The following is a 16,587-nucleotide window of genomic DNA, read 5'->3' as shown; positions in this document are numbered from 1 at the left end:
GTCAAGGCCCAAAGGCTAAATGATTGTTTTGTAGCCTCACAGAATCTGGAGCCCTTGTGTTTCTGGGGTCAGGGGTCTAAGATCTAGAAATTAAAACAAAAACAAAGTCCTGCTGTATGAAATATTTGTCTTGTCATTTCCTAACGTAAAAGAGAGTAGAGCTTTCTTTCTGGCAAACCTGTCATAATGGATACTTGACTTGGAATAACAAAGCATTTTTCTTTCTCCTCTCATGTTTTGCTTTTTTAAAAAGTACATTTAGGCCTGTGATATTAAAATATCAACTTTGAAAAAGTTGAACATGTTTTTCTTTTGTGTACAGAATCAGCTGTATTCAGAAAAATCTCCCCGGATTTGGAGCTTTGTGAAAGCATAGATGAGACTTAGAAACTCCGTGCTTCTCCACAGATTTCATCTGTATTCTCCCCTGTCTTTGTGACAAGTGTGGCTGTGTGGAAACACTGACATTCCAGAGCAGGAAGAAGCAACTGTAGGTTAGGTCCTCCTGTTCATCCCCAGAGCTTCCCAGGCTTGCTTCTCACATAATACCCTCCACCTCAGCACACCAGTTTGAAGTTAACTCTTTACTTCTCTGAGTTCCTGGCAGGCAGAAACTGTTCCCTTATCTTTGTACCCCACGTACATAGAAGAGAGCCTTGTACAAATTAGGTATGTGCGCCTGATCTATTCCATTTGCCTCGCTAGAAACCCTACCTTTAATACTCTGTCCTGTGCCTGGTAGGCTAACCCACATGGAAGCCAGCCAGGCACTGCCTTGGGTTTAGCCAGTAGGAGGCAACTATAGGAGATTTGAAGGCAGGAGAGTTAGGCTGAGGTAGGTCTTCTTCTGTCTCCCTCTTTCCTGGGTTGCCATGGGTAGTTCTGTCCATTGTGATAAAAAAAAAAAAAGCCACGTGACAATGTCCAAAAACATTTCATGACTCTTTGTACAGAAATGACAGACTTAAAAACTGAAAAGAGGGACTTCCCTGGTGGCGCAGTGGTTGAGAGTCCGCCTGCCGATGCAGGGGACGCGAGTTCGTGCCCCGGTCTGGGAGGATCCCACATGCCGCGGAGCGGCTGGGCCCGTGAGCCATGGCCGCTGAGCCTGCGCGTCCGGAGCCTGTGCTCCGCAATGGGAGAGGCCACAGCAGTGAGAGGCCCGCGTACCATTAAAAAAAAAAAAAAAAAAAAAAAAAAGAGAGAGAGAGAATGGAAGAAAACGAAACCAAAAAAAAGGCAAACCTTTTAAATGCTATCCTTTCCAGAAACCTGAAATTTATACTAGGCTGAGTGTCAGACAACTATTTAAGGTAATTAATATGGTTTGCTATTAAAATACAGATGAATGAGACTTTTAAATAAGTTCTAACATGTTCATATTTGCATTTCACAATGCTTGTTTTTATTTATCAGTGAATTATACACATGTATACCTGGAAGAGACCTGCTTCAGGCTGATATATGATTAGTCATCCTGAGCAGATAATTTTTTTTATTGCTTTTTAGAAACACCTACAACCGCTCGTAGTTACCACTAGCAGTCTCTGTGGCCAGGGTATACTTGCTAGAGTCGTAGGGGACTTCTCTGCTGTCCATGATGATTTGGTTCCAGGTTACTTAGAGTTGACAAATTCTGAATCCTTGTTTTATCTTACTCAATGCAGTGTTAAAAACTGTATGATGGGGCTTCCCTGGTGGCTCAGTGGTTGAGAGTCTGCCTGCCGATGCAGGGGTCACGGGTTCGTGCCCTGGTCCGGGAGGATCCCACGTGCCGCGGAGCGGCTGGGCCCGTGAGCCATGGCTGCTGAGCCTGTGCATCCGGAGCCTGTGCTCCGCAACGGGAGAGGCCACAGCAGTGAGAGGCCCGCATACAGCAAAAAAAAAAAAAAAAAAAAAAAAAAACTGTATGATGATAAATCTCAAAAGGCACCCACAAGTCAGAGATTATTAGAGATGAAATGTTTCCCAACTTTGAAACTCTGTAGGGAGTTTTTGCTTTTCTTCTAACATCTATCACAGCTGAGCCCACAGATGGTGTCTTTATTTCTCTGTGTTCTTTGCAGCCCTTGGCCGGATGACTGGCACTTTGCAGGTACTCGGCCCATCATTGCCGGGGGTCATCTGGTCGCACCTTATGATTTAAAGCAAGAAACTTCTGCACATAATTTCTTAGAGATGGTCATTTAACTCCCATCCGAAACCTTGTCATATTGCAAGGCAGTTTCAATCTGCCTTGATAATTTGACCACATTCAATCCTTCTTCTAAGGACAGCCCATGAATCTGAAGTCAGTTATTTTGCATTTTCTCTTTACTTAAGTCTTCTCTTTTAACTTAACATACGTAATTCGTTCTTTTCTTTTCCAAAAATCCTACCGTATAATGATTTCAATTCATGTTCATTTCATTATACTCTAATTTGGTACTATTTCTCTTCAACTATGACCCCAGCTATAAACCTATAGATTTGGTCTGATTAATATGGGATGTGACAAACTCTCCCTCTTATATTCTGAACACTATGCTTAGTTTAATGCTGAATGAGATTCCATTGCCTCCAAAAAGTGAGTTATTGCATTTTAGTCACCTAAGTGGAAAGACAGCTGTTAGCATTTTTGAGAAAAGACAGTGGCATGCCAAAGAACACACAATTATCCAATTAGTCAACTAGAAAAGAGGTCCTTTTCAAGAGGGTTTTTGAGATCCGACTTCTCAACAGAGCTTCTGTTGTTTAGTCTTAATCCTGTGTCACAAAGAGGCAAGGTGCTGGAAAAAACACATCATGAATACGTAAGTTTTCTTTTTTATTTGTGCAAAAATGCATTCCATAGACCATTAAAAATGACAATTTTGAGAACACGAGGCAGTAATGTGGACCGATAAGAGATGACATTTTTAGAATTCTTAAAGAGTAATTAGTAATTTCCATAAAGTGGACTCACGGTCTATTACTGTTACAGCCAGTAGTCAAATTGAACAAATTTTGCATGCCGTATTTACTCCCTAGGAACCCATGGCATGATAAATTATATCTATTTAGTTTTTTACTCCTTGCTTAAGGTACAAGACCAAAACATTGGTGGGAGAATGACCCCCTATTATTCATGTGCATATTTAAATGCAATTCTACTGATTGAATGGGGAGTGGTGAGTAGAGTAAGATTAGAGTGAAGTCTTTTCTAGGTTGCCAGATTGAGAAGTACATGTTATTGGCCCTTGAATTTATTAAATAGAAGAAAGTAAATTTATTAAAGGTGCATTAAAGACTTTTCATTTAGATCAAAGAAAAAGTCAAGATAGATTCTTCATATCGTATAGGTACTATATATGGTCTTGGCCATTTAAAACTCTCTACTGTAATTTCATAGTCAGTTAAAACCTTCATATACTTATAAGTATTTATATTATGGTATAAAGAACCTATAAAATTGAGGCTGAATAACAGTAAAATTTGACAGGAAAAACTACCTGAAATGCACTGTGTATCATGGACCATTTATGGGAGAAAGTTTCTCCAACTCATCCCTCCAATCCAATGGTTTGCAAACTTACTGAGCACAAGTACTCATTTAAAAATGCAGATTCTCGGGCTTTCCTGGTGGTGCAGTGGTTGAGAGTCCATCTGCCGATGCAGGGGACACGGGTTCGTGCCCCGGTCCGGGAAGATCCCACATGCCGCGGAGCGGCTGGGCCCGTGAGCCATGGCCGCTGAGCGTGCGCGTCCGGAGCCTGTGCTCCGCAACGGGAGAGGCCACAACAGTGAGAGGCCCACGTACCACAAAAAACAAACAAATAAACAAACAAAAAATGCAGATTCTCAAGACCCATACCCTGAAAGTCTAATTCGATAGGCCTCTAGCAGGGCTTCATAAACTACATTTTAAACCACATCCCTGTGGACCCTGATACAAGTGGTGTTCGGCCCACACTTGGAGAAACTTTGGATTAAAACTATCCTTAAAGAATTTTTATTTTAGTTGATTTCTGAAATAATGGTGTTCTATTGACCATCAAAGTAAATTTCTAGGGTTAGTGGGTACTAATCAGAGAAGAGAGGTGAGGCAGATGTATGGATATTTAAGTGACTTATTTTAAACTGATTTTAGACTTACAGATTTATAGATTGTTTTTAAAGGCCAGTGCTTAACTGGTCCTTCTATGATGCTGAGCAAGATGAAATGGTAATATGAATGTGTGGTAGAAACACAAGGACTGAGCTCCCTGTTTGCTTCTTGCTTATCTTGTAAAATGACTTGCCCATGTATATTTATATAAGCTTTACATATTTTAATTTAGAAAATTGTCACCATTTACTGACATACAGTGTACACTCTTTTTTTGTATTTTTATGCTTCAAAATACAATGCCAGTCAGCTTAGTCGGTAGAGGGACCATACCATATTCACAGTATTTAAATTAAGCCCTAAAACTATACAATTTTAGAACATACTCTGAATATTTACTGCTAAATTTTCTATTAGAAAAACTCTCTCTAGTCTAATAAATAATACATAAATTTTATCCAGCCATTAAAAAGTTCAAGAAAAATCTTTATCAGTATGTAGCTATGTTAGTGACCTGTGTACAACCTCTCAACAAAATACCTCCATTAAATATTTCAGTTCCGTAGTATGGCTGAATTTTGTCATGGTCGAAGTGATTTTAAATATTTATTTAGCTTAATTCAGCATGAGTCATTTCATCCTGGATTCTAATGCTAACCTCAGAACATATAATGATTGAAAGAAGGAATCATTATTATGTATTAATGGTGAAAATTAAGTTAAAATATATTTTAACACACTTGTGAATTTCTAAAGCTGACAGCAATAAGGAATATACTAAGAAGACATTTTCTCTTTATTATTCATATTAAACATGCCACTTTTATATTCTGTAGGTAGAATGAGCCCCATAAATATGGTAATTATATTTGAATACTATGCAGTCAATACACTCAGAAATTAAATATGTTGAATTCTTCAGCCAAATTCTTCTCTTGTTCATTATTAGTAAAGAGATAATTCCTCTGTGGGGGACAGCTGTCACTGTCAGTTAAAAATCCCTACTGTGTAAATTGGTATAGATACTTTCTGAAAAGTGAGGGTTTTTCTACGGTAGGCTCTTATAGCTTCTTCATAAGCCAATCACATCAGCCATCTATGTTCTGGTTCACTGACTTACTCCATAAAGCCATTATGGATGATTATGTCTGTCCAGCAGCCCCAGGGCCCTATTAAAGATCTATTTCAGGTCTCAGATGCCTGCTGATAGAAGACACATATTCTCAAACTCCAGTTACAAGGCATGAACAGGTATAACAGTTTTTTGAATTTGAAATTTCCATTTTACATAACACAAACTTGGTCTAGTTTTTGCTTCTTAGAAATCATCATAAATGTTGCTGTGCTGGGGGGAGGCGTGGGGGAAGTAGGGGAAAACTGGATAGGACTCAGACTATTACAACTTTAAAACACCTGAAAAACCTTTGTCTTAAATTGCACCTTGGATCCAGTATAGTGCTAATAAAGGTGCTTGTCAACTGACTATCCAAACACTTTCTCCCTGGCCTCTGACATAGAAGATTGGATCTGCCAGTGAAAATGCAGCAAGGTCTCTGCCAATTCCGCCTTTTGCTCTGCCAAGAGTTTCCACTGTAATAGACTCCAAGACTATAGACAACTTCTGCTAATGGCAATGCTAAGGTTGTGGGCCTAGTAAATAGCCATTAGGTAATAACGCTGATCAAGACAGAAAGAGGATGGCTGGGCTCAGTTTGGCCTAAGGGGTGTTAGCCCAGCATTGTGGATTGTACCTTTCTATTCTTGGCTCAATTAGTGATGGGTGATTTGACACTGAACTTGAATAATCTCCAGCTTTGGTCTTTCTGTCTGTAAGACATTATGATAATAATGTCTATATCTTAGGAATGAGATGGTACACTAATTACTAAAGCAACTACTTGTGCATGAAAGAAACAATCATGGGTTGCCAACCTAAAAATATAATAAGAACACATTTACAAATGATTTGCATGAACTTCTGAATAAAGTTACCCTGTATGTAACAATTATAAAACTAGGTCGATTTGTGTGAACTTACCAGTAAGTTGTAAATACACCCCTTAAGTGGTCTTTTCATTTTTTAAAAAATTTCTTTCATAGTATTTGAAAATTTTCAAATGAGATATAACAGATCATAAACCATGAAGAAAAAGGCCTGCATTCTGTGTCTGGTCTTATGATATACATGGATAACTGTAAAAATTGCACATTAGAGGCAACTCAGAATAAAAATTAAAACTCTAAAGCAAATTAAAAAGTTAGCACTAGCTTGAATTTATCCAATATCCCTCATCAGAATACATTCCCCAGAGTTGGGAAGGATGGATAGCTCTCCAAGAACAGATATGACACACTAATATCAAATGCTAAATCAAAGGATTCCAGGAACAAGAATAGACTTGTGCCTAATATTCCAGCTGACCCCTGTAGTATTGTGTCCTGACTCTCAGGTGACACATTCTCTCCAATACATAGCTCTGTACAAGCTCCACACCTAGGTGCTATATGATCTCCAGCAAGTTAGCTAATCAGTCTTTGTCTCTGTTTCATCATCTACAAACAGAGGTAATGATAGTACCAAACTCACAAGGCTACTGCAAGATTTGTTCCACTGCAGCACTTAGAAAGCTGTCTGATATAAGGGTGTCATAACCTTAGTGATTATAATTTTTATTATAATTATTGTAGTTGCTATTATTATTAGGTGACTTACCATCTCTCCCAGATTGTAAGCTCTTTGCATCTCCACACAAGAAATAATATATGATTTTCACATCGTTCTTACTGAAAGAATAAGTGAATGATTGAATGAATTAAATAATGAATTTTTCTCAAGCCCTTGAGAAACAGGGAGCTTGTACACTAGCAGAAAACATAACTAAAGTACTGTACTCATGCAGCCCCTTAATATTTATTATGATCTCAGGCAATATTCCCTTTATTTACTTATTCTATATTTCAGGCAGATAGGTATGTTTCTTAAGAAGGAAATTGACCTGGACAAAGAGTTTTGATTGGGATAAAAGATTGGGGGTAAAAAAGAATATTCCTGGGGTAGATTCTGAGGAGCACTATTCACTTTAAAATAACTCAGAAGCCAAGGAAACAGAAAGTTAGAGACTCAAGTTGATCCAAAGACTCACAGGCCATTCCTGGGAAAACAACAACACAATATCAATAACGACTACAATAATCAAACACAACTTAAAATACTGTAAAAGAACTGGGATAGACCTCAGGAGGTAGATAAATGCTATTGAGAGAAGCTGGAAAGAAAAAAAAGTCAGCTCAGTGTTCAGCCTGGAAGAGGAAGTTTAGAGAAGAGAGAAGAATTTGGTGACATCAGGAGATGATCTGAGACCCTGCTGGAAATATCGCAGGGGGAACAAATGCTCATTCTCAAAGTATTTCCTGTCACCAAATTTATCCCAGGATTTCTAGAGTTATTCCAGTTAGTGAGCCATGCATCTTTAAAAATGCAAATCAAGGAGCCTGAGTGGGAAGAAATATCGGACATTCATACTTTAGTATGAATTATATTTCCTTCAATTCATTCTTCTCACAGTCACCTCATCTCCATAAACAGCAACCATCCTTTCAGCCACTTAAGTCAAAAACCCTGGAATCACCCTTTTCTCTCAACCACATCTATGCATCAGCAAATTAGTAAGATTTTCTGTTAAAATACAGAGTTTAACCACTTTTCATCACCTCCACTGCCTTACTCAGCCCACTCCATGGTCCTGTCTATTCTGGATCATCCAAGAGCGTGTAACCAGTGTCTGTATTTCTGCCATTGCCTCGAGGCTAATCTCATCTCATTACAGAAGTCATAAAGATGCAGTTAAAATTAAGACCCATATGTCATTCATTTGCTCAAGACCCTGTGAGGGTCTCCCATCAGTCAGGGTCAAAGTTCCAGTTCTTTCAGTGATCAACAAGGCCCTTCAATATCTTGTTCTCCACCCCACTCCTCCCCTTTACCTTACCCTGCTCTAGATATGCTCATGCCTCAGGATCTGTCTCCTTCCTGTTCCCTCTGCCTTAGAATTCTCTTCCCCAAGACACTGTATAGATCAATCCCTCCTTTTCTGCAGGCTCTTAATCAAATGTCATCTTCCCTAGTTACCCTATCTAAAATTTCAACCCTGTACTCTACAAATGTTACTTCTTAACCTATTTCCTATCCATTTTCTCTGATTTATTTTTCTCATCACTATTTATCACTATCTTACATACTCTATATTTATACATTTATCTTGTTTATTATTTCTCTCTCACACAGAAATATAAATGCCTTGGGGACCAGGGTTGGTTTTTTGTTGTTGTCGTTGATTTTGTCCACTGTTACATTCTCAGCGCCTACAACATCTGCTACATAGCTGGTCCTCAGTAAATATTCTAAATAAAGTGAATAATTAAACTATCTTAAATGTATGTTTTATTACTTAAAATCCAACTGTAGTAGCTTCCCTAGGGATCTTTGATATGCCTATTTGATATCTGTGTGCATTGGCGATGGGGACAACTTTGACATCGAAAAGCAATTTGGGATTGAGGCATTGGAGCATGGCAAAGTATTAGTGGGTCCAAACATGGAAAATGGGAAAAGAGGACCTCTGAATACCTAGAATGTATGTAGAGGCTATCAGTCAACTGGATGACATCTTCAGGAGGTACAAAGGAGTTCAAGAACATTATGAGAAAAATAAATAAGTACAGAAACCACATCTCATCTATTTTATAATTTTGCTTCCCATAGATTGCTTCTTCTTCCTTCTTCTAGATTAGTGAAGATTCTTATTGAGCTCCAATGCTAATAGTACTCCATTCAGAAAATTGAAGTGAGGGGTACATGGGCATTCATAAATTCTAGGATATTCGTAGAAAAGCAGAGCTCTATTCATCATACCTCTCCCCTTGCCAACTCCAGCCCTTTGACGGGGAAGTCCTCCTTCTTGCTTCTCTTGCCTGGAAGATGCCAGTGGCAGGATCTGAGAAGAGGCCTTGTTGGTGTGGGCAAGGGTTAATAGCCAAGGACAACCAGAAGATATGCATGGATATGGGATAAATTACCCATGGTTTGTCATCTTTGGGGATGCTCTTGAAAAGCTCATTTGCCCTTTTAGTGTAATATACTACCAAAAAAGGGAGAAGAAATACCCCCTAGAGATGACAATACCTATGGGACAAAAGGAAGAAGTCACGCTTTCACAGATTATTTGTGGAACTGCCAGATAAGGAACTGTTAGCTGAAGGCAACTACACACTTATTCACATCTATCCTCCATATCGTCTGATTCAATCCAGCCTCTGAATTGCACACACAGTAAATAAAGATAGGAAAGAAGAATTAAAATAGAGTCCCATCCCAGAACTCTTCCATTACTAACTTGGATTATCTTAATATGATTTTAAGCACATTTGTGAGGTTTATTATTCAGATAACTGCAAATGCAGTGCTTGAAATTAGGGAAAACAAAACAATAAAATATAACTTAGAAAAATTATCCAAAACATGGAAATAGGCAAAAATGGTGATTTTTTTTTTTCAGCACAGTGCTACATTTGAATTTCTATTAAAATGGTTATTTTATAACTCTGTAGATACAGGGGTTAATTTGTCAATCTTTATCCAGTAGTTTCAAATAATGTGCCCAATGGAAGAGATAACCTCTAAGTTTACAGTTTATTACGCCTTAAGACACTAAACTAGTTTTATATCTAATCCTCTGATTTATCCCAATATTTATTTGTATATTGAATATATTATATACATCATTAGCTTCTCAAATGCTCTTTGTGCTAGTTTTAACATCTTACTGGTCCCCTAATTAATAAATTGATTGAATAAAATCCTTGACTTTTTCATTTTACCTCTTTATGAAAGTTGTATCAATATTTTTAACTCTTTCAGAATTATACTTTAACATTCTGATAATTTTCATTAGCTCTCAAGATCATCCTATGTTCTAGTGAACTTACCTAATGAAACTTAGTTCATTGGTAAATAATCTTATATGCTTACTTCAAAATCTGATACATCACATGGATGATTTGCCTTTCCTGTTTTCTATAACCACATCACCCCTACCTCCTATCCAAGTCATGACATGGCCAATTCTTTTCTTTTTTTTTTTTTTTTTTTTTTTTGGTGATACACGGACCTCTCACTGTTGTGGCCTCTCCCGTTGCGGAGCACAGGCTCCGGACGCACAGGCCCAGCGGCCATGGCTCACGGGCCCAGCCGCTCTGCGGCATGTGGGATCTTCCCGGACCGGGGCACGAACCCGTGTCCCCTGCATCCGCAGGCGGACTCTCAACCACTGCGCCACCAGGGAAGCCCCAATTCTTATTTTTTAATAGGTCCCAATCCATGCTTGGCCTTCATGACTTTGTTAACAAGTTATTTGTGAAAGTTAGCTTTGCTAAAACTACTTAATAAGGCATTACACAATTAGAAAAATATTTAATAGGTCAAATTTCTTTTTCTCTATCCTTATCACTCTGAAAGTAGCCAAAATATAGTACAAGGCTTTACATTTATAATACACTAAGTTCAACAGAGAGAAAAATATTCTGAATGTCCCAATGAAGGGTTAAATTAAATAAAAAATAATGGCACCCGTAAGTCATAATATCATTAAAAGTTATGCTACAAAAATTTTTTGTAAGAAAAAAACTGAAATAGAACATAGACTAGTTTTTTTTTAAACAATAATTGTTCTTCTTTTTGCTACTATAATATGACACTTTCCAAGAATGACAGATAGTTTCTGAACATTCATAGGCTTCATTTTTTTCTTAAGGAAATCTTTTCTTCTAGCTAAAGCCAAATGTTTCTTTATTATTCATATCTCCATTAAAGGAAAACCATAATAAAAGAAAAAAGAAGCATTTCTAAACATTATTTTGTATCATTAGAATGTTCTATAATTTGGTATTATTTCTTATTCATCCTTTCATGCAACCTTATTGTTATTTTTAGCAATTTTATTCTAAAAGATAGATGAAATACTGACATTAAATAAACGAAATGAGAAAAATTGGTAAGGTTGCATAATAGAGTTTAAGAATGTCATTTCATCCACTTGCTGACTAAATAAAATATCAGTACAGATTGCCAACAAACACATGAAAGCATGCTCAGCATCACTGGTCATTAGAGAAATGCAAATCAAGACTACAGTGAGGTATCACCTCACACTGGTCAGAATGGCTATCGTCAAAAAATCTACAAACAAATGCTGGAGAGGGTTTGGAGAAAAAGGAACCCTCTTGCACTGTTGGTGGGAATGTAAATTGATACAGCCACTATGGAGAACAGTATGGAGGTTCCTTAAAAAACTAAAAATAGAGCTACCATATAACCCAGCAATCCCACTCCTGGGCATATACCCTGAGAAAACCATAATTCAAAAAGAGTCATGTACCACAATGTTCATTGCAGCCCTATTTACAATAGCCAGGACATGGAAGCAACCTAAATGTCCATCAACAGACAAATGGGTAAAGAAGATGTGGCACATATATACAATGGAATATTACTCAGCCAAAAAGAAATGAAATTGAGTTGTTTGTAGTGAGGTGGATGGACCTAGAGTCTGTCATACAAAGTGAAGTAAGTCAGAAAGAGAAAAACAAATACCATATGGTAACACATATATATGGAATCTTAAAAAAAAAAAAAGTTTCAGATGAACCTAGGGGCAGGAGAGGAATAAAGATGCATACATAGAGAATGGACCTGAGGACACGGGGAAGGGGAAGGGTAAGCTGGGACGAAGTGAGAGAGTGGCATGGACATATACACACTACCAAATGTAAAATAGCTAGTGGGAAGCAGCTGCATAGCACAGGGAGATCAACTCAGTGCTTTGTGACCACTTAGAGGGGTGGGATAGGGAGGGTGGGAGGGAGATGCAAGAGGGAGGGAATATGGGGACATATGTATATGTATAGCTGATTCGGTTTGTTATAAAGCAGAAACTAACACATCATTGTAAAGCAAGTATACTCCAATAAAAATGTAAAAAAAAAAAAGATAGACAAAAAAATAAATAAAAATAAAAAATAAATAAATATCAGTGTTGGCTAACATAATGTAGAAAATTGTTGATATTCTTTCTTCACTGTCACTGGTAAATAATAGAGAATATAGAGTCAAAGGGGAAGGACATAAAATGACACAAACTTCTGTTCTTAGTGATATTTCCTGTAATATGGTATTTAATTTAAGTTAAAAAAGTAAAATCCTGTTCATCTGAAATGTTAAATTTTCTGTGAAAGTTTCTGATGAACACTAAAAATAAAGCTTAATCATTTAGTTCCTATTCATGTTCCAAAGGTCTTCCCTCAAGCTTACATTTATGATTAGTTTTCCTTAAAAATAAAATTATTGTGCCAGATCAACCATCATGGATTTAGATGCCTTTAAATATTAGCTAGCATAAGCTAATTTTTTTAAAAAATTGAGGTCAGATTTGGTTGGCCCAAGGTCACACTAATATATCGCTTATTGTCTACTAGTGACATTTGCTGAATATTACCTTAGGCTACATTTTTAGTATTCCCTCTGGCATGCTGAGATTAGATGTGACATTTCTTGGCCAGAATAAAACACAAGGTCGATTCTAAAGACTATAATACTATATTTTTTCCATGCAACTTTGCATTTGCTTATCTACAGTACACAGGCAGTTAGTTTTAAAGCATGGGACTTATGAACCACTGCTGGCACATGCTAAATCCTTCCCCTTACAGGATGCCTCCCCACACTGTCCCAGCGTGTATAACTATCTCCTGAGCCCTCAGCAAAATCCCTGAGAAAATAACCACAGTGGAGGTCAGAATGCTCCAGCTCCTACTGTAAGAGGTTGAGGGAATTTATCCTCCCACTGCCTGGGGAGGGTGACAGTTTCATCAAGAAAATTTCCCACTGAGATAATGTTATAAAGGATGATTGGCATATGTAAATCTATGAGGACTATTATTCAACTCTATTATGAGTTTAAAAGATTTTGTAGAACACCAAATAATTATCAATTATTTATAAAAGTACTTAGGAAAGAAAACCCATTGGTAAGTTTGTAATAGGAAGAACAATTTTGAAATGTCATGAATTTTGCTTAATATTTTATTTTTCTTCCTAAAACCTTAAAAGAAAAAGTAATAATAATAATAACCCACATTTGGCCTGAAAGCCAGCTGTGCTCTCATAGTCACCCTGTTGTATCCACTTACCCTAACTAAAGTCAATTCATAAATGAAAATGTGAATATGTACTTGAATTTCTCTCTGAATGAAATGCAAGTCTTGTAAAATTCAAGCATTTTTCTCAAGCAAAAATGTATATACTTACTAGTTTTAAAAAATCTTTAAAATGACTATCTCCAATACAAAGAAAACTGTCAGTTTAAAAATTAAAATACAATTATAATTACTTTTCTTGGTATGGCTATTTGTACTGAGCTACATGGCACAATAAAATATACTAAATATGCAGTTATGAATTTCCTTCGTTTTAAACTAGGTCTTATCTAGAAAGGCACACCTAGAGGTGGGTTTATGATACTGATTACAGGATTGTATTTATCAGTAATTCAGATAATCTGAAAACTTGAAAACAATATTCTCACTCTTGATTTAAATATTATCTACAAACAACAAATAACTATTAGGAGAAACTCAACAAAAGGCCAATAAGTACCTATTTCCTTCTGTATGTAGTTCTCTTCTGGGTTGGTATCTAGGAAATGCTACTCTATGCTGAAGGAGCCTAAACTATGCTGCTTCAACTCTCTGTGTTAAATAAAGTGACTGTCAATAGCTGGGTTGAAGCTACAGAGCACAGATAGCTCTCTATATCAAGGGATGCAATGAGCCTCCAAGCTAACTCAGCAGAGAGAACATTTACTAACAAAATGATTGTAGAGAACCATTGACTTGATGGATGTCTGGGACTGTGTAGAATGGAGGCGCCCATGACGAAAATGGTAGCAGATTTGAAAGCCTTTAACAGGCTCCTCTTACCCATCCTAGTGTGGTTTCTTAGCATGACACAGGCTCCCTGTTTTCTCTCTCTTTAATGATACTGTTCTATGAACCAATGAATGTTTTCATTTGGAAAATAAGAAAGCACTGACATGTTATCTGAACTGTGGTTTCTTTAGTGATGCCAAGGGAATAAATATGCTAATTCTGTGCTTCGAAGAATGTATTGGGTAAGGCCCATTACTTCACTATTTCAGTGGATACTAGGCCCAGGTGAGAAAAAGTTAATGTTACACACCTTGGAATATTTCTTTTTGCAAAAGTTTGACTTAGAAAATGGAGAATTTCAGTGACACTTGGATATACTTTTAGATGGTGATTTTCAGATTACATCCTCCCAAGTTTAACTCATCATTTGTCAATTATGATACCTGAAGCAATTGACCTCAAGCTACTGCTTGGTTCTTCATAAAAGAATCAATTACTATGAAAAGCTACCACATAAATCTTGAAATATTCACAAAAATCTTACACAAATAATATTTTCATATAGAAATGAAAGACCGTGTTCTTCACATACACGCAAACGTACAAAAAGACATTCCTCGAGGAAGTAGTAGTTTCTTGACACACCAGGGCTTTTACAGCAGCAGTTAAATAACAGCAGCAATGCCAACTGGAAAGAGTTTTCCCTGGCTTTAAAACTGGAACGAAACAACTCTCAACATTTGCAAAACATTCCTTTATTATTAGAAATAAATTATTTGTATAAAAAATTGCATGCGTCAACCATTGCATTTATTTTTTAGCACAACCCAGGGCTTCAGTCTGGTCAGCCATTACAAGAAACAGACTCATTGTCTTATACAAGTTGAACAGTGTGGGACAGGAATGGGAGTTCTCACAATCACAGAAAAATACTTACAAGAATAACATCAGACATGGTTTATTTCAACAGCATTTTTTTTTCACAAGCTAACATTAGTTTTCCTTTTGTGATTTTTTTTTAACTGCTCATGAGTAAGCAATACTTTAGCTTGACACTCATTGGTTGTATTATATAAAATGGGTTTCTTCACTCCCTGTTATTGATACTTTTGGCTTGTGGCTACTTTTTGTTCCTTACAAGATTGACTATTGATTTGATTGATTGTAGTCTACAGAGATCTCCAGGAGTGAGTGTTGGTGGTGTCATGTTCATTGTTTAAGATCGCATACCACATTTCTTCATATTGTATCATTTCCCTGTTTCAGATTGAATGATTGCTGTAGCTGATATATGTCGTCTTGGTAGAGGAAGCTGTTAAGACAAATTATAGTACAGAATAATAAATTAGTTGGTTAAAATGATTTTAAAATTCAAATATTGCAATGGCTTTTTATGATATGTGGTGTTAACAACCTGTTGCTTATTATTTTAAACAGTGTAGTAGGATTTCAACAATTGTAGAAGTAAAAATGCAGCAGAATTTTTTTTTTTTTTTTTTTTGCGGGCCTCTCACTGTTGTGGCCTCTCCCATTGCGGAGCACAGGCTCCGGACGCCCAGGCTCAGCGGCCACGGCTCACGGGCCCAGCCGCTCAGCGGCACGTGGGATCCTCCCGGACCGGGGCACGAACCCGCGTCCCCTGCATCGGCAGGCGGACCCTCAACCACTGCGCCACCAGGGAAGCCCGCAGCAGAATTTTTAATCTGTAAAACCACTAGTCTCATTTGTAGTGTAGACATTTGGCAGAAAACTAAAAATGTGAATGCCCTGGTCTTTAATATATTTAGGTGAAATTCAATTTAAATGTGCATTTTGACTAACAGAGATTTACAATATAAAAAATGAAAGAACAGATGAAATTCTCTATCCTGCAAAATGAAAAAAGAATTTTTTTTTTATAACCCACGTTAAAGACCTCAATTCTTTGAGTCTGATTTGATGACCAAGAAAGGGTTAGTCATTATAATTAGTCGTGCTTTGAGAATGAATATATCTTCCATTTAAAAATAGTAGTTTTAGACTCTAGAAGTGAACACAGTAAAATATCATTGTGTATTGCCAACACATATTTATGGTCTGGTTTCATCCAAAGGATACAAATGGAGATGTCTAAAAAATAAATAAAGACTCAAAGAAGGAAATGAATATTTAATTGTTCTGGTACCAACTTATCATGAACTAAAACCTATTATTGTAAGATTATTAGAAAAGTATGAACAAGAAAATATTCTAAGTCAAATTTATATTCATACTTAAATTTCCAGAAATACAAATCTAAATCCAAATAATTACTTTGCGTTTTTGAAAGATGTGATGGAATAAATCTCTGTTTTAAAATTCAAAAATGATATCTTGTTTTTCAGTGGAACTCTGGAATGAATAATCATAAGAAGAAAGAAGAAAAACTGCAAAACATGTATGTATTTCACTATATAAATCCAATTCAGGGTGAAACAGATTTTTAGAGAATAATTTACTTTTGAACATTGAATAAGGAAATTGTAAAGTTTATTCTCTGAAATAATTGGCAGTTAGACTCA

At 36.8% G+C, this 16,587-nt stretch overlaps 1 protein-coding gene across 5 annotated transcripts in view; it reads right to left on the bottom strand.

The window, feature by feature from the left end:
* Positions 1-14,782: 14,782 nt before the first annotated feature.
* The window catches only part of GRM8 (glutamate metabotropic receptor 8), a 785,529-nt gene continuing 783,724 nt past the window's right edge, over positions 14,783-16,587 (bottom strand). For all 5 annotated transcript variants that reach the window (XM_059074201.2, XM_067042260.1, XM_067042258.1 and 2 more), the window contains exon 11: positions 14,783-15,359. In XM_059074201.2, the coding sequence (XP_058930184.1) occupies positions 15,310-15,359 (50 nt within the window). In that variant the 3' untranslated portion in view covers positions 14,783-15,309. The remainder of the gene's footprint in view (positions 15,360-16,587) is intronic.

Source organism: Kogia breviceps, chromosome 9, assembly GCF_026419965.1.
Source record: "Kogia breviceps isolate mKogBre1 chromosome 9, mKogBre1 haplotype 1, whole genome shotgun sequence".
Lineage (NCBI taxonomy): Eukaryota > Metazoa > Chordata > Mammalia > Artiodactyla > Physeteridae > Kogia > Kogia breviceps.
The sequence above is the reverse complement of the archived record's forward strand: the minus strand, read 5'-3'. Positions and strand labels throughout refer to the sequence as shown.